This window comes from Callorhinchus milii, unplaced genomic scaffold (genome assembly GCF_018977255.1).
Source record: "Callorhinchus milii isolate IMCB2004 unplaced genomic scaffold, IMCB_Cmil_1.0 Scaffold7, whole genome shotgun sequence".
Classification (NCBI taxonomy): Eukaryota; Metazoa; Chordata; class Chondrichthyes; order Chimaeriformes; family Callorhinchidae; genus Callorhinchus; species Callorhinchus milii.
In genome coordinates, this window is record NW_024704748.1 from 12,404,533 (window position 1) to 12,429,202 (window position 24,670).

The 24,670-nt window shown below is 41.1% G+C and overlaps 1 protein-coding gene across 1 annotated transcript in view; it reads right to left on the bottom strand.

Annotated features, from left to right (window-relative positions):
* Positions 1-10,031: 10,031 nt before the first annotated feature.
* Positions 10,032-24,670, bottom strand: part of zcchc24 (zinc finger, CCHC domain containing 24) — a 94,319-nt gene continuing 79,680 nt past the window's right edge. Inside the window, exon 4 of the mRNA XM_007898252.2 lies at positions 10,032-11,198. Coding sequence (XP_007896443.1) covers positions 11,085-11,198 — 114 coding nt within the window. The 3' untranslated portion in view covers positions 10,032-11,084. The remainder of the gene's footprint in view (positions 11,199-24,670) is intronic.

Genomic DNA, 24,670 nt, shown 5'->3' on the forward strand with positions numbered 1-24,670 from the left:
TCTCACACGAGACCATTGCCAGAAGCAGAATAGCAACCTGGCAAAGAATGGGTGAGATGGGAACCTCAGTGTCCTGTGACGGTAGTTGAGGCCACTCGACTGCCCCTGTTTGAGCCCCCACTTTAAATAGGCCAATGCTGCCTGCGCTCACTCCCAATACAGCAAAAACAAATTCCTTTCTGCCAGACTATCCCCAAAGCTGGTGTTGGGAGTTTCCTTTGTCTTTAACTACTCATTGAACTATCACCGCTGTAAGCTGTTAAAGGTCTTAATTGATTTGCAGTCACATGACTGGGTAGATGGATGCCAGGTGTAGATTAGTGAGAAAGGTGGTCAGGATTCCAGTATAGTGTTGAGGGTAATGGGGGAAATTCAGAGTAAAGATTGGTTTAAAGGTCAAAAGTGGAATATTTTAGGGGTAAAATTGTCTTAAAACATTTTTTTTGAATTCTCCAGCATGTCTGTCTTTGTGAAGGTAAGCTACACAAAACTATTCACCAAATATGCATCTGCTAAATTTAAGATAGTCTTGACTTGTTTGATTTGTAATCATGTGCATCCTACAAGCTGGCTTGCCTGATGGCATCTTTGAAATTGGTTAACTAAAACAGTTTCAGCACCACTACTTTTAATGCAGACGTGATAAGGCACTATATCAAATGCAAGGATTACTATTATTATTATCCTGATGTACTCTATCACCAGATGACAAAAAAAACATTTTATTTTTGTCATACCAGAGATGGAAGGATATAACTAATGAGGGGAGGTTAGGACTGTTCCTGCTGGGGCTGAGGGCCAAAAGGGCCTAAATTCAGGATTGTGACGGGTCAAACGCTTGAATCTTTGTCTGTGCTGACATTACTGGTCTCAACCAGGGCTGCCTGTGAAGGATTAGTTAGCCTCAACGTTCCCAGGGTTTGAGTGAGTCCCACTACTGCACACTCGACTTATAGCACTCTGAGATGCTATCCTGTGTGAAGGACCTGGCAAAATGCAAGTTGTTGTACTTGTTGTGATGTGTGGCAGCTCGGCAGGGAGAGATCAGGTTTGTCTCTGATGCTTTCTACAGAGTGCCTGCCAACAATTGTGTGGTCTGCTGATGCTCACACATGAACAACCCCCATTTGCGTGGGATATCAGAGGGGAATTGACACCCAGGTGAGATCATTTGGGAGAAAATTGGAAAAGTAAATGGACACACTAAATTTTTAATGCAATAACAAAAAGGAATAAAAGGAGAGGTTTTTGCAAAACTTCTTCCAGCCGGTTGTCAGGATAGGGAATGATTTGCTAGGGGTTGCTGCCAGAGAATTAATTGTGTGCATTTAAAAAAAGATATGGACATCCCCATGCAGAAGAAGGGTGTTAGATGGTATAGGGAAAGAGCAGGAATTTGGATGCGTGGCTTGGAGGAGCAACCACTGACATAAACTGGGTTGAAAGGCCTCCTACTGTGTCATACATTTCTATGCTACTATTATATTTGGGTTTTGCTTAAATTTTCAGAGAATTCCAGTGGAACCCCTGATTTGTCTCTTCGCCGACTCATCAACACTGATATTAAGGGACATCCTCAAGGTAAGGGAGAAGTGTCATGCATGTGTTATAGCCAGCTCTGTAACCTTCTCACACCAGTACAGAGCAATGCTACTAGGATGCCTTATTGATGATTTGTCTTATTCGTCTGGGATACGTTTCCGACATGAAGGGCACTATACAAGTGTAATTTGCTGTTGTTGTTTAGTGTCTTGGATCGCCCTCCAGCATGAAAGTGCTATATAAATGTGATGTAATTTGTTGTTACCAGCTTTGTTGATGATTTTTTGCCCTGTTGATGAATTTCCAAAAATATATCTAAAAGTTGACGCTTTTCAAGTAATTTTTCAAAAGGTTAAAATGACTTAATTTTACAATAAAATGACCTCTGACTTGGAAACATTGTCCTGCCTGTAAAAAGATCACAGAACCGAGGCCTCTTTGAAATGCTGAAGAATCACCCTTGCAGCAATTATTCTGCAGTTGAGACCACTGAGAAACACAGTCAAAGTTATATAATGGAAATTGCAACTATTTCTCATTGAAAATGTAAGTTTTGAAATCTGGCCAAGAGTTGGGAGGGATATCTTTGGTACTTTACTGCTGGGAGAAATGTAATGGAAACCTGATGTCAGAAGTGATTCCCTTTAGCATTGGTTACACACTTCTGCAGGATGACAAATGACCTCGGGGCATATGTTGCTTTTTCTAAGCCTTGGTTGATACCTGTGAGCACCGGTGCCAGTTTAAATGCAGTCTTGCGTACAGAAAAACATGCCTCTGATCACCTTTAATACTCATCAGATTTGACTCAGCCCCAATCTATTCTATGAGACATTGATGTAGTTTAATGAAGTAATGCGCAACAAGAATATTGGATTGTTTACAACTTGTAACAGATTTTGCACTTTGTCAGGGAATTGTGTCTGAACAGCAAAATATGATCATAAAATTGATTTCACCCTTCCAGAATATTAAGAATGTTAAGCTTCCTATCCTCCCATGATAGCATTAAGCTGTTCTTAACAGGAGTCCAGTGTTCTGGACTTCCCTGTTTAACATTCTTGCTGTTAATTATCTTCTGTTTAAAGAAATATAGTAGAACCAGTCAAACTGACTTGGGGTACATAAAATTCCAACCAGCTTTGTAACCAGTCAGCGCTTTCACACTGTAAATTTGCCGATGACATACTCAAAAGTCCAGCTGGCCTTCATCGCAAGAAGTAACATCGGTGGTAACTTGATGAAAGAGGTTAGCTATTTGTATGACCAGGAAGGTGGCTGGTCTGCGTGCCCAAAATAAACGTGGTTCACAGGACTCCTGAATTATAAGCGAGCTAAAGTTATAAGGAAGAGTCTTATAATGGGGTTCTACTGTTCCTTATAATGGGGTTCTACTGTTCCTCTTGGTGCCCATCCAACATTTGCTCTTCACATCCTTGAGCCTGTGTCTTTTGTTCCTACCTTGACTTATCTAAAAGTATTTTCTCTATCCCAATTAGCATCTTGTCTAGCACTATAAGGTCTCTGAGACATCTCTTCACAAGGCCAAAGACCCCCAGCCTATCTAGCCTTTTTAAAATTGAAACAGACCTGGCTGTGCTAGCGATAAGTCACCATCCACTTCATAGATATCTCTATAGAGAAGATACTTTATGTAAATACAAATGAATCATTGAGTGTGCTGAGAGGAGACTGTACAGAGAAACCATTATTCTTTCTTCATGTCACATAATTCTTGTAATTGGGGTCTAAGTTTTGCTATTTTGTTTTCCCCTCTCTCCCCTCGTTTTTTTTTGAAGTGCCAACTATTGCTGAATTACAGTTTTCTGGGATTGTTGTCTTTCGGGACTTTATCCAAATGGTCTTTCTTCACAAATGAACCAATGCTCAGTTGGCAGCACTCATCTCCAAATCAGACGGTTATGGGTTCAGGTTTCACGTCAGGCCTTTAAACTCATATAGTCTGGGCCAGTATTGGCCAGCCCATGGCCTGCGGGCCGGAAATAACCCACGGGATGTCAAGAAGTGGCCTCTTGAACATTCGCACTAGTCTAGATACGTCTATTAAATCAATCAATATTTCTTGTCATAAATCAAGGAATATTCAATCAAGAGAATGTATTTTGTTTGCCAATCATAAAGGTTGGTCTAGGCTGACGTTCTAATGCAATGCTGGGGGTGTACTGCATTGGTGTAAAATGCTGTCCTTTGAGTGAGACGGTAAACCGAGATCCCATCTGCCTATTCAGGTTGACATTAAAGATCCCATTGGCGTTATTTGAAAAGAATTTCACCCAGTGTCCTGCCCAACAATTCCACCCCCCTCCCCACCCCCAAATACAATTGGTGCTGTACTTGAAGGCCATTTGTGGGAAATTTCACAAATTGGCTGTCAAATTCACCTACAAAAACAAGGACATGGGATCTTGTGAAGCCCTTTTTTGAGACATCCTCCTGACCTGATGGGTGCTATTTATATATCAAATACAAGAAATACAGTATTTACTTGTTAAGCTGTGGGAGCATGGTTGGGTTCTATGGTATGGTTAATATGCACCACCAGCCAGGAATTGCTGCGCGGGTCAGTTATTTCTGCAGCTACGGGTGCCAAGCCTTCTTGAGTAAAGTCTTTGAGGAAGGCTGTGTATGGTGGTAGTGGGGGGAGTTGGATGAGGGGGGGGGGGGGGGTGGTGAGGAGGATGTTGAGCCTCTGCCTGCAAAGTAGCCTCAGGATGACTTGAGGGGCGAAAGAACACCTCTCACTTTCCCACCCAAACTGCTGATAGTTTTTGCAAAGGCATCAAAGGCAACATCTGTTGAGAAGTTTATTTTCCTATATAATGTTATGCATTCTGAGAGCTTTCCAACACTATTTGAATGATTATCAGAAAAATGGTCTTTTTTAAAAAAAAATGAGCCAGGGACTTGACATCTGGAACTCTGGAGAAACAATTGAAATGGGAAGGTCTAGATTAAATTACAACACTCGCCAACTGAGCTGAGCCAGGTTCTCCGATTCTCTCGGAAACTCTGTAATCCAGTCCAATGCGTCGGACATCAGTTAGAGCCAGGACTTGTGTTCACTTTGTTGCTCATCAAGTATTGGGTCTTACATAGGAAAGTGAGTAAATAGAACAAAGGGCAAAGCTTGAGATTAGTTCATTGTATAACCTGATCCATTAATCACAGTTGCAGTTGGGATGTTTTAATTTGTGTGGCCAGTTTTTCTTCAACTCCTTCCTCTCCTGCATGGACTCAAGGACATCAGTCACCTTCTAGTGCATCTCCCAAGTGCGCAGCTTGTGTGTGTGTGTCTGTCCCCTTATATACTTCAGCTGCTTTACACACTTATTTGCAGAGTCACTAGAGGAAAATTAAGGTAAAATCAATCAGCACTAAACGTTCCTGGATAAACATTGCAGAATAAATTGATTTCGTTCATTTTCGAGATGAAAGTGAGCTCAGACTGAGTTATTAGCCACTTCCATAACATCATGCACATCAGTATCCCAACTATCCCAGAGTTTTCCCAACTAGTTCTGTATCCCAAACTGCCTCTACAGTGTCAACGATACTGACTGGTACTAACATCTTACAAAATTCATCCCAATTCTCCTCACCCAGAGCTGATCTCTGATATCTTCGTCATCACTCCTATCCTTAAAAAAACCCTGCCTGGATCCATCTCTACTCTCAAACTACTGTCCCATCTCCATGTCCCTTTCCTCTCCAAGGTCCTGGAACGAGTGGTTGCTTCCCAGCTTCGCTCTTCCTCTCCCACCACTCCCTTCACGATCCCCTCTAATCAGGTTTTTGTACCGCCCACAGCACAGAAACAGCCCTGGTCAAAGTGACAAATGACATTCTGTCCATCTGTGACCAGGGCTCCCTCTGCCTCCTCGTCCTCTCTGCTGCCGTCGACTACTCTATCCTCATCCACCATCTCTCCTCTCACCTCAACCTTCACGACTCTGTCCTTGACTGGTTCAGATCATACTTCTTATATTGTCTCCACTTCATCTCCACAAACGTTTTCTCCTCTAGCCCCCGCACAGTCTCATGCGGTGTTCCTCAGAGCTCTGTCCTTGGTGCTCTCCTCTTCAATATCTTTATGCTCCCTATTGGTGACATCATCTGCAGACATGGGGTCAACTTCCATATGTATGCAGATGACACCCAACTGTACCTCTCTGCCTCCACCCTCGACTCCAGGACCACTGCTGTCCTGACAGAATGGCTGTCAGATATCAAGTCCTGGATGAGAGCTAACTTTCTTCAGTTGAATGTCAACAAGACCGAGCCCCTCCTGATTGGCTCCTGTCAGCGTCTCCACACCTCATGCGCTGACAGCATCACCACCCATGGTTGTACACTCCACCTTACTAAGCCAGTCCGGAACCTTGACATCTTGTTTGACCTTCAACTATCCTTTCTACCCCACATCTGTGCCTTGACCCACTCTGCATTCCCCCACCTCTGCAACATCGCCCAGCTCTGCCACTGTCTCACACCACTGGCCGCCACAACCCTCATACACGCTTTCATTACATCAAAGCTTGACTATGCAAACTCCTTGCTTTTCAGCCTCCCCACCTCCTTCCTCCATAGGCTGCAGGTCATCCAGAACTCTGCAGTCCATGTCCTCTCCCGCACCAGGTTCCATGACCCTATCACCTCCATCCTTGCCCGATTCCACTGGCTTCAAGATCCTGGTCCTCACCTTCAAAGCCCTCCACGGTCTTGCTGCCCACTACCTCTGCGACTACAATCCTGCCCGCTCCCTCCGCTCAGCGGGCTCCAGCTTGCTTCATGTACCCACCTCACTCGCTCCACCATTGGTGGGCAGGCCTTCTGACACTCTGCCCCCACCCTCTGGAACTCCATTCTACAGTCCCTCCACCTCGTCCCCTCCCTTGCCTCCTTCAAGACCCATCTCAAGACCCTCCTCTTTGACCTTGCTTTCGATCACCCTGCTTCCCCTGCCCTTCACCCTCTCCAATCTCGACCCCCAGCTCGGGTTCGAAACTCTGATTGTTCAGTACCTTGGGACGTCCTCCTGATGTGAAAGGCGTTATACAAAGTAATTTTTGTTGTTTATCTCAGTGGTGGATCCTCTGCATATGCTGAGGACATTTCATTCATTGCTATTGGAAGGCAATTCGACTGTGGTTGCATGTCATGAGGTGTGAGCATGAAATATTGGAATGGTTGCAAAGGGACTAGAGAAGTTCTATGACAATGGAGAATACTGATTTCAGCATCTACGGTTGGTGATGAGGTCCAGAGAGATAGAGAGAGAAGTAAAGGCACCAAACTTAAAAAAAACTTTCAGATTTTTGCATTATTTTAATGCACAAATAGAATACTATTAAAGGTTCTATAAGCAGGCTTATACTAACCAGCAAAATAAGGCACATGACGGAATGCCATTGTTGTGGACATTATCAACAGAGGTAACACCCGTCCACATTGAACTGGCTGTTCATAACACTTCATATACAGGACTTTTTCATTACCTGGTTCCTCTGAGTCTGCCCAGACAGGTTACAGCTGTACAAATCTCATAACACTGTTATCTAGAAATAATAATAAGTAAACAATCCCATCAAGTTGAACAGAAAAGGCATGCTGATTACAAATGGAGGGCTACAGAAAGTTCCAAATATAACACCTTATTATTCTTCATTGGGACTACAGTCTAAAGCAGCAGAAGAATGTCTGATACAGTATTAGTCAGTGTAATACAATGTTTTTTTAACAAAATGTAGTGACGTTTGTTTTTGAATCCTTCAGCAAATAAGCTTCAAGTACATTTTTCTGGAAACCCCCTCAACACTGTAAATTCATAAACTCCTGACTGTTGCAATACGGTTATGATAAAAGAAGACTTTATATACTTTCACGTAGTTCACCATCGTTGCAATGTACAGTCTACCCTATTACATGTCCGAACAGACTATTTTCATGCCAGTGCAATCTCTAATTAAAGGTTGGCCCATTTCCACAGAAACGCACTGTTCGGTATGGAGGATAAACCATCGATCCTAGTGTCGGCTTCCTTTCAGCTCTGTGGTACTGAGCTCCAGCTTACACTAGTTGACGAGGCTTACGTGATTTAACTCACAGTTTTGTATTTGCACAGTGGTGGGTGTCAATCTGCCAATAAAATATCTAAAAGTTACTCCATTTCTGAGTCTCTGTCGTGTTTGTTAAAATTTTTGTTTTATATCTTTTGGAAGCACATGGCACTTTGCTTTCAAAACACTGAATTTTGCCCCTCACCTATAAAATAGCTATCAAATTAATGTTCAAGATACATTGCTTAAAATCAGTATGCACATTCCTCCAAAAAATAGTAATATCTCCATCCTGGTAAAAAGATGCACAATAGTTCACCATTTTAAACAATTCTAATACTGCTGGTTTAGATGACCGTAACATCCCAAAATACACATATATAAACTGCAATTCATTAGTACAATAAGTAGAATTATTTCTAACGCTGGAATACATGCTGGTTTAATAATACTGATAATATTTCCATCCCCGATTATATATGGCTTCAAGAGCTGCAAGGGTTTTTTATTTTCTCCAAGAATTATGTACCAACTTTCATACAATAATCTTCTGCGTAGACATCATTATTTACCTTCCTACTCGGTGTAAGCCTGTTGCATACTTTATACAGACAATGAACTGTAGAAAAGAATTTCCTCGGATAAATAATATTTTCTTCTGGCTAAAACCTCAGTTTGTAAAATATTCAAGAAAACTCTCAGCTGTGTTAGTAATTTAGTAGAAAAAGTCTTTGAAAAAATCTTCCACATCATTTCAAAACGAACAGGACTGTAAAACGCAAGCCCCTCGAATATATACAAAAAGGTTACTGCAAAGATAAACAGGAACTTGGACAGATAGGAACTTGGCATTATAAGAAATATTTTGTTACCATTAAATTTTTAACATCTAAAAGGTTTCCAAAATACACACATAGTATAAAAATCCAAATGAAAGGAACTATAGTCAAGTAATACTCGAGATAAATACATCTGCAAGCAGAGTTCAGAATACATCATATAGGGTAAATATATTGAATTACTATATCTAAGAACTCCACACTGTTATTTCACTTGATTGTCCCTTAAAACCTCACTTCCATACTCAAAACACAAAGCATATAAGTTTCTTGTCAGTTTCCTGGCACGTCTCCTCCGTTAACTCTTTAAGCACCAAGGTAATATTTCTCAGCTGGAAGGTGACTGGAATCCTCCCTCCCTCCCTCTCGCGTTCACTTTATGTCAATGTTACGAACAAAGCACCCAAATCTCAAACTGCTATTTTCTTAGCTTCATGTGGTAAATGATTTTGATTGGAACCATCTCATTACAGCATAAATTAAGGGACGGTCATCCTTCAAGAACATGTACATTCTCTAGAGTGTCTGAAACCGTTTAATCCTATAGGAAATCTTCACTTTGCACGTTCCTCAATACTTAGCATCTCTTTCAGCTGAAGGCAAGAAGGGAATTGGTTTAATTTCTGCATTGCGATTCTCGGTGTAATTCGGTGAGTTTCTGTCTGGTTAGATATGTCTGTGATATTGGTGGTTAGGGATGGAGGGGGGAGGGTGATAGGCCAATATTGACCAAAAATGGTTGTGAGTAAAAGCCAGGTGATGCTATATAGGGAGTGATGGATGGACGGACAGCTGAAAGATAAGCTTTCTCACATCTCCAAGGTAGGCAGCTTCAGCGTGGCAGTGAACGACTCCAGGCAGCGAGTATCTTGCTTGCTCACAGTTGAAGATTGGCGGAGAAAGTCAGGAGAGAGGGGAACAATAACTTCAAAACCAGCACCAAAAATCAGGTTACTATAAGGAGCTGACTTGAGTTGTATGTACAAGGCTGAAGAAAACTTAAGGCAACTGTTCATCTCATTAAGGCACCATTGACCGCAATGCACAGTATAAAGCCTTCACAGTGTTCCGCTGTGAATTGGCAACTGATTGCATTGAAAAACGTCCTTTCGTTTGTTGTTTGGATATTTAAAAAGTTACTTAAGGAGTTTGAACATTTCACCAATTCAAAGAAAAATGAAAGGTCTCCCTGCATTTTAGCAGTGACTAACGTGAAGCTCTGGTGCTGTAGTGATGGTTGGCCAGATGTGCAATTCCAATCCCCTTTCATTTCATTTCCCTTTCTAACTCTTTGTGGAAATGGTATAAAGTGTATATAATGCTGCAACTACAATGCAATGAATACTGTCCATCATTGGGAAGAGAAATCTGTAACACAACTTGGCATGACGTGTGATAATGCGGTTTCCTTACATCACTAACATTGCATAATACTGGAGCCTATGGGAATCGATGAGTCTTTTGTGGGTAAAAGTGACTCGAAGTGAATTTTGAACTTCACTTTTGTGGCTTGGTTTCTTGTCTCAGCTTCGTAAGCACTGTGTAGCACAAGCCTGAGATCATACCTATATGTGTGTGTTTGAGGTTATGAAGAAAGCAAAGAGAGACTCTGCATTGATATTCTGTCATCATCCTCATCAAATTTGCAGGTGTATGGGGAAAAGGACATGGTAGAGGTTGGGAAATGGTTTACTTCATCGAGGGAGAGGAGTGGAAGAGGCAATGTGTGTTTAAACTAAAATGGGGTAAAGAGCAATAGTGTTATATACAAATACACTCCAAAGATACATTTCAAGAGCTACTAAGGCACTTAGTGAGAGCTTTTAAAGAGCTGTAGTGCCAATGACATTGACGCTCTCCTGCAGATAATGCAAAGCTTTAAGTGTTTTTAGAAATTCACAGTATTATACTTCATCGCTGGTTTTATTACAGCCTTTTATATGTTTATACTTAACTCCACAATCTGACTGAGCCCTACATTAAGAAATATTATTCAGTACCCAAAGAGTTAATATCTCTATTTCTGTTACTGTGCCACAAAGTCCTATAGTTAAACTTCAATCTACATTATCAGATACTAATTGTTAGGCACCATTGTAACCACTTGCCAATACCCATGTTCAGTATTTTTCACTTTTCTAATGCTGAATCTCGCCAGCTTTCTCAATGCAAAGAACTAGGGGGCAAAGCTGACTTGCCTATGAAAAATTCACAAAGTGTTGGCCTAATGATTTAGCAGTGGGACAGTTGGATGGGTTTAAAAACACATGTCAGCCCAGTTTTTTTNGTTATAGTTCTTCCTCCCACTAGCTCATGGTACAAAGTCTCTGTAAACAAGAGTAGCGAGGCACCACATTTAAGGTGCCGTTTAAAACGGTTATTGGTAATACTGCTTTCGGTAGTTAATAAAACCATAAATACAACCTGGAAATATACACATACACAGGAAAGAGTTACATTCTACCAGTTTAAGGCCTATTAGTTTTTTGCTTAGAACGAGATTTTGGTAAATTCTTCTTTCAGCTGAGTGGTGGTCCAAGGACTCTAAAGCAGTGTTGGGAGAGGAAGGGAGAGAGGCAAGCAGGTGGGATGGTTGTGGATGATAATAGGACGGCTGCTGCTTCACTCACTGCACTCGGCGACAATAGTAACCGAGGACTTTGCACTTCTCGCACAGGTGCTGAGGATGCTCTTTACTCTGGTCAGACACATCCAGTCCATCCGGCTTCTCCAAAGGCCGCTGTGAAAACAAAAAGGGAGATAAAGGTCACTTTGAAGTAAAATATAAGAATATACAAAATATGCCGCCACTCAAATGTCATCTGCCTTTGAAATCATATGGTTACAAATATTTATACATTCAATGCTGAATCTGTGAGATTCCAGGAATTGACAGCTACTTTCTTAGTTAAACTTTTTTCATTCAACATGCTCTTTTTATGTGACCTCTTACTCCCACACACTCCCTGTGCACTGAATGAGAGTTCGATGTTCCCCCACTGGAGCCACTGACAAAATATTTGCTGCAGCCTACCTATATAAACAACCACTTGTTAACCAGTGATACAAGAGAATGGAACAAGAAAAGTTCATTCAGCCCATCTAGCTTGCCCTGTTGGTTTTGCACCATATTCAGAGCCACTAAAAAAATTTCTTTCTGGCCCTGGTGCTTACATTAAAATTGGTGCTTTATGGATTGGGAGTTTGCACAGTTAGATAGCTGACTGTATGCTGGGAGGAGGAACCTAACTATAGGAAAGAGCTGAGCTCAGTTATACTCACAAGGGTGCCTAGGGGTATCACATTCCAGCGAATTAGCAAACATCAACTGATAGGACTATGTCCTGCGATGGACATCTATCTCTGTGTATGAAATGCAGTGAGATACAGTCATACAATGCGTTGGATTTATTCCACATCTTTTCTCATCAATGCTGTGACCTTAGGCATCTCTTATGTAACCCTATGTAGCTTTGTGAGTACAGGTGAGCTCAGCTTTTTCTTGTAGTTTGGAAACCTTCTCCCAGCACATAACTGGTTGTCCACGGTCCAAACTCTCAGACCCATAGACCAGCAAATTGTTGTTCTTTTCAGGCAAATATTTGGACTGCTCAGCTGGCAGATTTGAAAGCAGTAGAGCCATCACAAAGGCAGGTCAGCACTAGGGCCTATGGAGGGAGGCCGACACCTTGGGAAGGAGGAAATCTGTTTGAGGAAAGAGCAGAAAATGTATCACGTGTTTGTGTCTTCTCTGAAAGCAGTTTGCGGAATCCAAAACACTTTTTGGTTTTGGAACATCATCTCGGCTGCAACACTTTGCAAAAACAGCCACTAAGCAACCAAAAGAAAAATCAATTTCTTTTCCACATGTAACACAAATGCTATTCTGCCCATAAAATATGTACAGTCAATTGACCTTACTGTATATTCTGTGAAGTGCTTTGAGACGTCTCGAATACATGATAAGGCCCTATATCAATGCATTATTTATTATTTCATTAAATATGGCCAGAGTTGTCCTGAAACAAATCAAATATCCAGATTCCAACAGATGTTTATTGAAGGGTAGTAATAATTCATTTGACTCTGCTTGGGGCAGGAGTTTTCCCAGAATAAGATTTCATCCAGGCTGCCGTGTTTATTGCTCTCTGACTGTACACCTAGAATGTTTGCAGTCGCTCAGGACCATTTACTGCTTTTTTTTTAACCCTTCTACTTCAAGTCAACATCAATTCAAATGTAATGAAAATGTCATTGTCTGGGAATGCAAGACATGTTCCACTATTAATGTGACCATTACTGGGGATTTCATCATATCTGACTTGTGATGCCTCTCTCCACACAATTTTATCAGTTAATGAAAATACAAGACTTGGGCTTCACACTCCCATGGATGAATTCATCAAATTTACCTTCACTTCTTGCATTGAAATGTATTAATATTTTCAGAAGATGAGTTACTTTGAAGAGTATTCACTGTTATTGTGGAAGCAAAAATGCCAGCGAATCTGCACTGGTGTACGCAGTATCTCACTGGTTGGACACTTGTGCAGAGTTTTTTTAAAAAAAAGACTGGAATGAATGTTCCCTCAATAACGCCAACTGCTGTATTTGCCCCCTGGAATCTATTTATTGTTATACAAATACACCAGTGGAATGTTTTCCTGTAAACTGTATTTCCTCTAAACACTAGCCTGTTTCATGTAGTCCTCCCACCTGATCCGCCCAACCATCATTAAATGAGCTTTCAGCCATTCAGCCTTCTCTCGCTGGAATACCATTCAGACTCCCTCCCACCTTGCCCTCTCCCCACTCCTTGCTATCAAAACCCATCTTTCCAGCCACGCTTTTGGTAGCCTTCCCCTCTCTCCCATCCTCAGATCTTCCCCATTCCCGACTCAGAATCTTTGAGACGTCTTCCTGATGTGAAAAGCAATGTAAAATGTAAAATTGTTGTTGGTAAATAAGTCAGTCTGTGAAAGAGGTGAGAAAATTCAGACAGGGACAGAAAAGGCCTGAGGAAAACTTCAAAGCATGTGTTGTATTTGACCCATGCAAATTCTTTGATGTACTGAAACTTTGAAGAAAATGTTGGCCATTCTGTGTTTTGTTTTTACATTTTACAAAAAGTGTATTTTTAAATATCTGGAGCAAGATGCTGTAGCCTGCAGGGACTGATATTACTGCATGTTGAAATATTAAACAGAGCAAACTGGAACTGCAATGCCTTCTCTGTCCTTTCTTTTCCTTTCCAACCTCCTTCCCACCCCCCACCCCATCTAATCCATTCAAGATTACAGGCCACATTGCTTCACAACACAATAGCACGTGGTTTCAGAAAACTTGGCAGAGCATTTTGTTTGTCAGAAGGCTATTAAAATGTTAAATTAAATAAAAATTCAGTCTTTTTTCCACAATGCATCTTTTCTTCAAGTTGCCCTATTACTGTAACTATTCATGAATATTGCACCATTTGAGGGCCAGTCTGAGCTACACAACAATTTCAGTATTTCCTATTTTATTGAAACAAGTCTTTCAGCCGTTATTCAATGGGTATTAGGTAATCCTGAACACAACTCAAATGTGGTTCAAACAGCAAAGGTTTGCTATCTTACTGAACTCCCTATGCCTTATTATAGCTCAAAGATGTTATTATCATGAGATCAGAGGCCTGATATTTTCCATGATCTTAACTTTAACACTACTGTCTTGAAATTTAAAATCCAAACTTAATTTGGAAACCTTATAAGCATCTTTCTCGCTCATAATGACTAAGTTGTTGAAAAGTAGTGTAAGTTTGTTAATGAAAACAATTGTTTGTTTACCACCACAGATTCCAGACCATCTTTTCTGAGCTGTATAAAACTTAGATGGCAACATTTTGCCCAAAACATAAGTAATGATAATAATAATAATCCTTGCATTTGATACAGTGCATATCACATCGTCAAAACGTCTCAAAGCAGGAATTTACTGCAAAGTTTTGTAACTGTTTTTTAGGCATATCTTAATGTAATTACATAACTAAGATTAAATGTTATGTAATTCATAATAGTTTGGGCAGTGGAAGTTAGTCAGGAGGATCTTGTCTTGTGTTATATTGTTTATTTACTGAAATGCAACAAAAGTGTTGAAGACCAGTTTGATACAATAAAAGCACTGTAAGTATGTTAACTTAATGTTTGGTAACTGTTGCAATGCTCCCTAAAGTGAAGTCTACCTAATTAAATAAGTAACTTTTACAGAAACTGTTACAGAAGGGATAAAAAGAATCAGACCCAGATCTGATACACTGTTCTTACCTAAATACAATCCAAAAAATCACCATCACCTCACAGGGAACAATGTGAGTTGTGTAAACTATACGTACAGAGGGAATTGCAGGTGTCCTTAATTTTAAATAGTGATAATATCCTTGCATTTTTTTTAAAAAGCGCCTTTTACATTAGGAGAATACCTCAAAGAACTTCACAGAGTACTTGATAGCTGTAAAGTGTAGTGACTGTATACTTGTAGGCAAATGTGGCAGCCATTTGCAAAGAGCAATGTCCCAAAATATTATATGATTAATAACCATGAAAAAAGATGACAGGGACCTATATAAATCCTGCTGATAGTTTCATTACATAAGTAAGAATACCTAGAATTGCTTCTACATCTGAAATTATATTAAAATTGTTTTGAGAGAGGAAAAGTTTCCTTGGCTTTGATCCATTTGTCACTGATTACTTGCCATATGTGGCATCATATTGTGCACAGCTTTGGCAATGGCTTATGTGTTGTTGATTTCAGCGTTTGCAGATTTTTTTTATCCCAATTTGATGTCATGTTCGACTTTTGTAGATATTCCAAGCCGCCAACCACCACCACCCAGTGCAATAAAATTGCTCGCTATGAAATGTTGTACAAAACATCGATCATGCAAAACACAATTTGTACTTGCAAGGCAGCTTAACTTCATGATTCCTTTGGGTGAAGAAATGTTTTTCTTACAAGCACTGGATGGAGTTTATGGAAAGAACTAAACAACAAGCTAACATTTGCTTGTGGTTTCCTTGGGCGCATTTTGAAAGGTTAAGAGAATAGATATACGCAGGGGTTATATTGCCAAAGAGAAACCCACTTTTTCAGGTTTTCACATGAAGTACAGTTTAGCTGCTTTGTCAGAGTCCCAAATGTGCTTTTTCACACAGCTCAGGAGATCATTTTCCCCTCCACGTCTTAAAGGGCTGTCAATGGAAGCCAAAAGTCAGTGAAGGTCTCTGGCTGCAGTGACTGAACTATAGCCCATGGGGAATACAGCAGATATAAATTTCTCTTGACTGGATGGTCCAGTTCTCTTATTTATGGAGAGGTTATAGCTTTCACTGGATCCGAGTCAACTTTCTTGAAAATAAACCGTTAGGTTTGAAAATGAGACTCCATGAGGATCCAGGCTTGCCTTCCAGAGAGAGCAAGTCTGCCATTTGTCAGAATATGTGAAAAAAAACACCTGGCATTGATGTACAGTATTATCAAGGCAGCTCTGAGAGAATAGTTTGTATCTGCACTCTTGACTATTTAAGATATTAAGCATATTAACTCCAACTTAACGCAGAAATTACATGGCAAAATGTGAGAAACAGCTAAGCTGCAGGGCAGGGCAACATTTAAACATTTGAAGTGCTAAGTAAGCCTCTTATAATAGCACTGTTTACACAAATGAAATCCAAAAGAGCAGCTTATTCAGATTACTATCGTGGGTTGAAGTGAAGGTGGCTACAAATAGCAAGAAGCAGGATGCCTGCTTCTTGAGCCAGTTCAGTTTAGAATTTTAAGTCTTGGACTAACTGCAAGTTGGGGATAAAATTGCTTTTACCTCATGGGAAAAGAGAATCGTCATCGTCGGTTTACCATTGTGTAGGAATGATATGGTTGCCTTGGCTGGGTGTCAATAAATAATGGGCCATCATTAGCTGTGAGCCACCCAATCATTGGCCACCCAATCATGGACCGCCATTGGAGGCAGGTGTCTAACTCTTTGATTGGTCTGGATCCAAGCTGCGCAACACGAGTAAATAAAGGGAATAAAACTATAAAATTACATTTAGTTTAAAAATGTTTCTCCACTTCCCTCGACAACACTGACTTATGCTGAGGTGACAGCCTCCCTCTGATTCCTTACTCAAGGGACCATTATTCATGTGTGAGCCTAGACGAACAGTGTTGGCAAGCAATTTAAATATGAAAGGGAACCATAGAGCAGCCCCTTCCTGTCCTCACCGACAGCCAGCCAGACGTGCATTCTTTTCTGCAATATCACTGGACAGTCAAGAGAGGATACCCTGATTTCTATGCCACACCGCACTAGCCATGGCCCCAAAGGCAATTACTGTACCTCCCTGGCTATAATCCCTGGGGGAGGTGTTTCAAAACTTCTGATTTTGCTCCAAACAGGATCTTAAAAATTAGTTATTGGTTACCCAAATATATTGCCAATTTACTCATTTTCACACGTTACAGCAAATTCCATGCAGCTGAATGAGTTCAGAGTGCCAACTGAGTGAGTGCAACAGATTGATTACATTTTTCCACAACACTTTGCCAATTTTCAATTTGTTCCACCACATCAGTGACAAGAGTGTAACTGGAGAATTGGGGGAAATTGCAAACCCGATTTCCAATTCTGCTTCTCTGCAAGGTGACAGGCAGTAAACTAAACTGCCTCTTTTAATCTATTTTGGAATTTTAAATACTTTTGGAGTATAAAAGCTAAATGTGATTCTAACGTTATGGCAGTTATAAGGTAATTAGTTTTAACTATTGCCTGTTAACTTCTGCCAGTGTAAATCGATCAGAGACAGACTATTGTACACCACAATGGCTCAGGCTTTGCCATAGGGGATCAGAAAATAAACCTGTGCCAAATACTCTCTGGGTACATAACTGGAACAGGTTGCCAAGATAAGTGTTGAGACCAAGACATTAGACTCATTTAAAAAGCAGCTTGATGTAGGGATGGTGTTCTGGAGGGATGAGATTGGATGGGCCGAAGGGCCTTCTTCATCCAGACCTATCTTATGTATTCAGCCAGGATGGTGCACCTTTCTGGGGAGAGAGTGCACATTCCATTTGAAACACGTGAATTTCCATGTGTAGGTCAGAAACATGGAATTCTCAGTCTGGTTTGGGTAAGCATGGTGATAGGTTTCCACATGTCTCAATTTTAAAAAATTGGAAAATCATGAAAGCATTGTCCTCTGAGGATTGGAACCGACGAAATGGATAGTGAGCTTTGCACAAAGTCTCTAACAGGTGCACCCAGACAACAACAACAAGATTGCATTTGTATAGCACCCTTCACGTCGGGACACCTTGGAGCTGCAGATCGAACCCCGAGTAATCATTTAAAAATTCATTGAGTTGTCAGTAATTTCAAGAAATTAATTATTTCTACCCCTTACTTTGGTTCCTCCTCACAAATTTAAAGGTCTTGTATCTTCTCTGAGTTTCTTTCAGTGACAATTCAGATTTTGCTTGGAGTAAAGCCATCAGCACTTAACTGACTATTCCCTGTTAACTTCTGCCAGACTTAAGTCTCTTTGTATGGTGTAAAATATCAGCTTTTTGCTTGTGGACTTAATGGGAACTAGATTGAAACTGGTCAAAGTCACTTCAAATAGAGCCTTGCAGATGCAAGAGATTTTGTTCATTTAGCCTGCCCTGGACTTAAACTGAGAAACCTGTACCCACTATTATAGCCTCCCTTAATCTCTTAACCTAAAACAGAAACACTGGAAATCCACAAGTATGTCAATCAAATACTAAATTACAAACCCTAACCCTAAGTTTATATAGCGCCTTTCACATTGGGAGGACATCCCAAAGGGCTGAAGAGTCAGGGATTTGGACCCGAGCTGGGGGTCGGGATCAGGGAGAGTGGAGGGCAGGGAATGTAGGAGGGTGGTCGAAGGCTCGGTCAAAGAGGAGGGTTTTGAGATGCGCCATGAACTATTTACACCATAGTCTCTTCCCTGCCTCTCCAGATTTTCGATTACTAAATGTTGCCAAAGGTGTCAGTGCTGTAGATATGGTTGTAAAATGTTGTCCTGTTGCTTCATGTTTCTATTTTTGTTTGGAGTTGCTTTTCCCTGGAGCTGGGAGAATTTTCTCAGCCTCTAGATTTCTAGATTTATTGTGTCACTATTCTGTGGCCTTAATTTGAGAGTTACAGAAGTAATCTTCAGTGTGTAATTGCATTCCTGTTAATTATACTATACTTTCTTTGGTATTTCTACTTTCTCATTAGAATTCCTCAAATAAAATACCCACTCCTTTCACTTTATGGTGGAGCTCCTTCTTAGCAGTCTGCTTTTAATTTTATAATTCCATTTTTATCAGTGACTTTCATCCGATTGAATAAGAGTCATTAGTCATGGTAAGGTAGTCCCCATCCTGTAAATCCTGGAAGAATTTCAACACCTTTAATTATGGCTAATGTTTCACTGTGGCTGCTTTTCATTCCCACAGAGCCTAACCAGGCCTCTCGTTTTGTGGCACTGGAATAAATGCCATGCAACTGCTTTTGGGGCAGTTAGATTTCTACTGTATAAAATTACTAACAGATGATGAATTATATGTAAAATTACAGTAAACACAGAAACCAGCCAGGAAAATGAACTAATTAACAGTGACAACATGAGATTTTTTTTCCATTATCTAGCCAGTTCCCCGTGTTTATTCAAAAACTGTCACTGCAGATTAATTAGATGTAAAATAATACAAACTTAAAACGAAGAATATCTTAACTGTTAAAGAGCCAGTGCTCGGTATTTGTTGCGCTATCAGTACAACAGCTACGAGCATAACTTCTGGAACTTCTCTATGTCCATGTCCCTTCGCATCATTCCCTCTCTATCAGTCTTTAAATCCCATCTCAAAACTTACCTCTTCGACCATGCCTGTAGTAACCTCTCCTTTCCTCTTCTCACTTGATTGGCATCCAACCCTAACACTGCAAAGCTCTCCAGGACTTTATTCTACGTGAAAGTTGTATAAATACAAGTTGTTGTACAGAGAACCTGTCCAGTCAGTTGGGCAAGCTATGGCCTAAGACCAGGATGAGTGAATAGCACCTCTCTCCCTCTCACCAAGCTGGTGAGGAATGAGATGGAAACCATCTGCTCTCCAAGAAGCAGACAGACACAAAATAAGTAATTAAAAGAACACAGACTTATTTATAGTGTGCGGTTAGTGGAAGAGCTGTGGTTTATATCCAGTGACTTATTTATTTGAAATAATATATCTACTCAAAAAGTGGTGATTTATAAAAGAGAGAGAGAGCATGGTGATTTCCAATACACTCTCAATACACTGCTGTCACCCTTCCTTCTAACTTGGAACAGGCACTTGTTACCCTGTGCAGAATGTATCAAGACTGGAGGCCATTTAGTTCTGATAACAAAATCAAAGGTGTAATCCAGAACAACAGTCATGTTTAAACACCAAACTACCTGCCTTTCCCTCTTAGTAAAAAAATGTGTTCTAAACCTGCCAGTGTTAGATATGTGAGTTTGAGGTCCACATACGGCTACTTATGTAACCGGACGATCGCAGCCATTAACCGTTCCTGGAGCTAGCTTTTAAGGCGCTTTGGTGGGCTGCAATAACACAGGATCTGGGGACCTCCTGAGTCCAACACTGACGTGAGTGCTGACTAAATGTTTTATTATGGCAGTTTCCCACCCTCCCAACGGGCATCCTTTTGGATTTCCATTTCCTCTCATGAAAAGTGGAAAAGGATTGCCCTCTGGGAGGGTGGTGGGCTAATGTAATAAAAATAATAGCAGTAGTCAGCACTCACATCAGGTTGTGTGCTCTGTACTCTGCAGCCAGCAGGTTTGGTATTATATCAGGTGTATCCCTTGTCAATCTGTATTACCGCAGGATGGTACAGTAAATGTGGACTTGTGCTAATATTAGCAGCTAGCTTCCTGAGAAGGAAGGACCACAATTTATGAATTATAGGCTTCAGGTTCTTAACATTGGTTCAGTTTCACTTTTTCTCTCCAAGGCTGGCTTCACACTCATCATTTTTATGACCTTTTCCTGGTGGGCTCAGTTGGTAGCCTCTGAGTCGAAAGGTTGTGGGTTCAAGCCCCATGTCAGAACTTTGAACTCACTAGGCTGACATTCAAAAGCAATGTTGAGGGAGTGCTGCACTGTCAGAGATGTCCGTCTTTCAGTTGAGATATTAAGCCAAGGTCCTATTTGTCCATTCAGGTGGACGTTAAAGATCCCCTGGCACAACTCAAAAAGAGAAGGGAGTTTCTCCAAGTGTTCCGGCCAACAACAATCCCCCAAATAAAATTGTTCACTCACTTCGTGGCTGTTTGTGGGACATTGGTATGTGTAAATTGGCTGCTAGGTTTGCCTACAAATACTCAGTCACTGCTCTTGACAGAAAAATCCTATGAAATGCTTTATGACATCTCAATGGCATGATAAGGCTCTGTACGAAAGGATTATTCTTAACTCAGTAGATCATGCAGTCAGTTTGGTTCCTATTCTTGCTACACCACTGCGATTCTAGAATGTGATAACCCAGCAAACAGCTCTGACCACACACAATCGTTTTTTAGTTTGAAAAAAAATCAACTACAGAACTGCTATCAACAACAACAACAACAAGATTCCATTTATTGAGCGCCTTTCACGTCGGGAGGACGTCCCAAGGCGCTGTACAGTTAGGTCAGGACCCGAGCAAGGGGAAGAATGGTCAGGGTGAGGGGAGGGAGCGAGGAGGGGGTAGAGAGTCGAGAGGGGAGCTGAAGGCACGGTCAAAGAGAAAGGTCTTGAGACCGGCCTTGAAGGAGGAAAGGGAGGAAGCAAGGCGAAGGCACTGGGGGATAGAGTTCCAGAGCTGCTAACTTGGCTAGGTCAAAAAAGGAGCGAGATGTCAGAGAAAAGCCTATTTTGTACTTAGATTATGAATTGAAGAGAAAACTGGCTGGCTCCAAGGAGTGTGTTTTAGTGACTTGGAGCCAATTCAAAAATGTTCTGCTTACTGCTACAGTGCAACAAAAATATCAGTTGGAACCAAAATTAGTTTCAAGACTATGGTTTGACAAACTCCACATTGCAAATGGGAGCGGTGTGTCTTCGAATACTGTTGCCGAAGAAACAGTACGTGATCCCATTTACAAGCAAGCTTTGCTGTGATAGACCGGAAAATCAATGTGTATAATTCACTTGGTACATTTTCCCGACCACCTGAAAACCAAAGCGAACCTCTGTGCATCGCCAGTAAATTTTACAGTCAAAACAGTAAAATGTTCAAATGTAGATGATCCGATTAGACAGGCTTGAGCACAGAAGAGGGAAGGTGAACAGGCCGTTCAGATTGAATTACTTTGCATCGAGAGTGGTGACTCCATGGATGGACCACCCAGAGACAGTGGAGGCAGAATGATTCAGCAAATTGAACGTGGAATTAGATGGCTGTTTGGTGAAGAAATTGATTTGAAGGGTCTGTGTGTGTGTTTGAGAGAGAGAGAATGAGAGAGAAACAGTAGTATATAGCCATTATTTTAGCTTGGGGACTTCTCAGATGAACCACAATAGTCACTTCAATTCCTGTCTGTTCCTGGGCTACACTCTATTGATATTTATTTAGCATTGCACAACATTTTGTGATTTCATAGCCCTAATTGCAAAGTTGAACCAAACCCATGCAACCTCTGATTACTTTTGCTGGAAATTCTTTTTCCTAACAAAAGGATTTGATATTTAATATCAGGTTTCCAATGCAGCTCCGTTGTAAACCTTTCATTTCCCCTTTTCCACGGTGCAGGCTCAAGCTCCATTATAGTCGCTGTAGAAATTTAAATCTTGGTTGGCTGCACCATTTTGAGAAAGAAGCTTTTTGTTTCTTCCTGTAAAAAGAATTGAGCTCAGGGCAAGGGATGTCAGCAGGGGAAGGGAATGCTTTCCCATTTATAGGCAAGTCAAGTCAGTATCGAACAGTTCCAGGTCAGGAACAACATGCCCAGTCAGAAGGCCATGCAGACAGACAGCTGTTGCTTCTGCGATGGTGCTCAGTCAGGCGTTGCTGACAATGAGGGTTGTTATATAATGAATGCTAGAAATAGCCTCTTTTTACACTATGTCTTTTGGTCTAACATGAGATTTCCTACTTTAATAATAATAATCATTGCATTTGATATACCGCCTTATCACATTGTTGAAAAGTCTCAAAGCACTTCACAGAAATATATTGCAAAGTGGATTGACTGTGTATTTTGTGGGCGAAATGCGGCAACCGTGTTCCACAACCAGCTGTGGATTGAGTGACCACATTTTTTTGTTGGAGGGATTGTTATCCCTGGAAAGCGATTCGCCAATTCAATAACAGAGGTATGTGGAGTAAGAAACTTGTTTTGAACAAGTAACAAAAAGATCTCTGCTTAAGCATCCAATATAAACCAGGCCCCACTTGTTGGGCATTGGGATTGAGGTGAGGGATCATGTGTCTTTCCATCCCTCCTGCAGGTAACTTGAGACTTCCTCTTGATGCCTCCCTCCAGTATTCTAGCTTAAGGTTGGGAACTTGCTATATGAGGAATTGCAGCCCAAAGTTTGTGTGCTACCAACTTTGAGGCACAGCACATTAAAGCACTTCTTTCACCTGATCCATCACTAATTTAAGCCTGTTCACTGTACCTCCAGTTGGTTTTCTCCTCACCAGTAAAAACCAGAGTAATGCTGCCTCGGTCTGGACTTATTCCAAACCAAAGCAAGGCATTAGCTGTTGTTTGAAATCCATTTTAATGATGATTTAAGTAGCAGTAAGCTCTACAATCCATAGGAGCTTGATTGACATTCATTCATGGCTTAAGAGCTGTGAGCATTGCTGGTCCCTCAGTCGTTTTATCCACAAGTAATCACTGGGAAGCTTTGGGGGATTTAGAAGTTGCAATAACATATTTTCACTTCAGTGCTCTTAAAGGGATTGAAACCGTGTCAAAAAAGTTAGCAGGCAAATGTAGGATGTGATTCAACTAACTGGATTCATCGCTCGTCCATCACTAAAGTTAGCGATCTTTTAAATCCTGTCATAAAGATGTAGATGAAACTCATAGGTATTAGCAAACTACATGTGGCAGGCTTACTGTAGCTGTTTCAGGAGCGAATGTGACTATTTATTCAATTTCACAATGCTTTCATTACACCAGCACATTTATTATATATACTATATGGTATATAGTATCTGAAAAAGCCACACACACACATGGAGGGAGCTGTGGATTTGAGGCCTTGTCCCACTTCCTCCTCCTTCAACAGTGCAGCACTCTATCCCTCCTTCCCCCCACGCCCCTACCAATACTACACAGGGGAGTGTCAGCCTGGACTGTGAGCTCAGCTTGTGGCTCTGTCTGCAGTGGTCTCACTTCAGAGGCAAGAGGTTGTGGGTTCGCTGTGCACAAAGTTGTCTGTTGGGTTCGCCCACTAAATACACAGTCACTACCCTTTACAGTGAATCCTGAGAAGAGCATTGGGACGTACTCCTGATGTGAAAGGAGCTATACCAAATGTTAGGATAATTATTACTATTTTTAAATATTCTAGCTAACACATACCCATTAGGATAAATGTGACAACCTTTTGGGATGCCTATTATTTTAAAATCCTCCTCATTTTAAGGATGAGTGGAACAAATTGCAACACTCTCCTTATACCACCTGGGCCTGATTTGGATCTGATGAGATGAAAGAGTCTCTGTGTCTCTTTGGCAGCTGTAAGGAAGGGCCATGTATAAAAGGAGTTTGTACAGACTCAGCCCTGTTCCTTGTGAGGTACAGGTTCATAGCACAAGCTGCAGCCATGAGTTGGCATAAAACTGGCGTTCTGATTCGGTGAGGCCAAGAGTGTGGCTGGTGGTAGAAATGGCAAACTGTCACCATGGCACAGCAAAGGTTCCTCTGCTGAACTCAAGGTTCAGTCACAGTCCTGAGGAAATGCAGAGAGAGTTTTACTCTGCTTCTTACCTGATGTGTGATCTGGAAATGCTGGTGGCCAGCACCTGGTCTCAGACGTGAAAGATACATAGTCACTACACTTTTATAGTCAAAATCCTGCAAAGCATTTTGAGATGTCCTTCTGATGTGAAAGGCACTGTATCAAATTCAACAATTATTAATGTGAAAATTGACAAGCCTTTGTAGATCTGTTAGA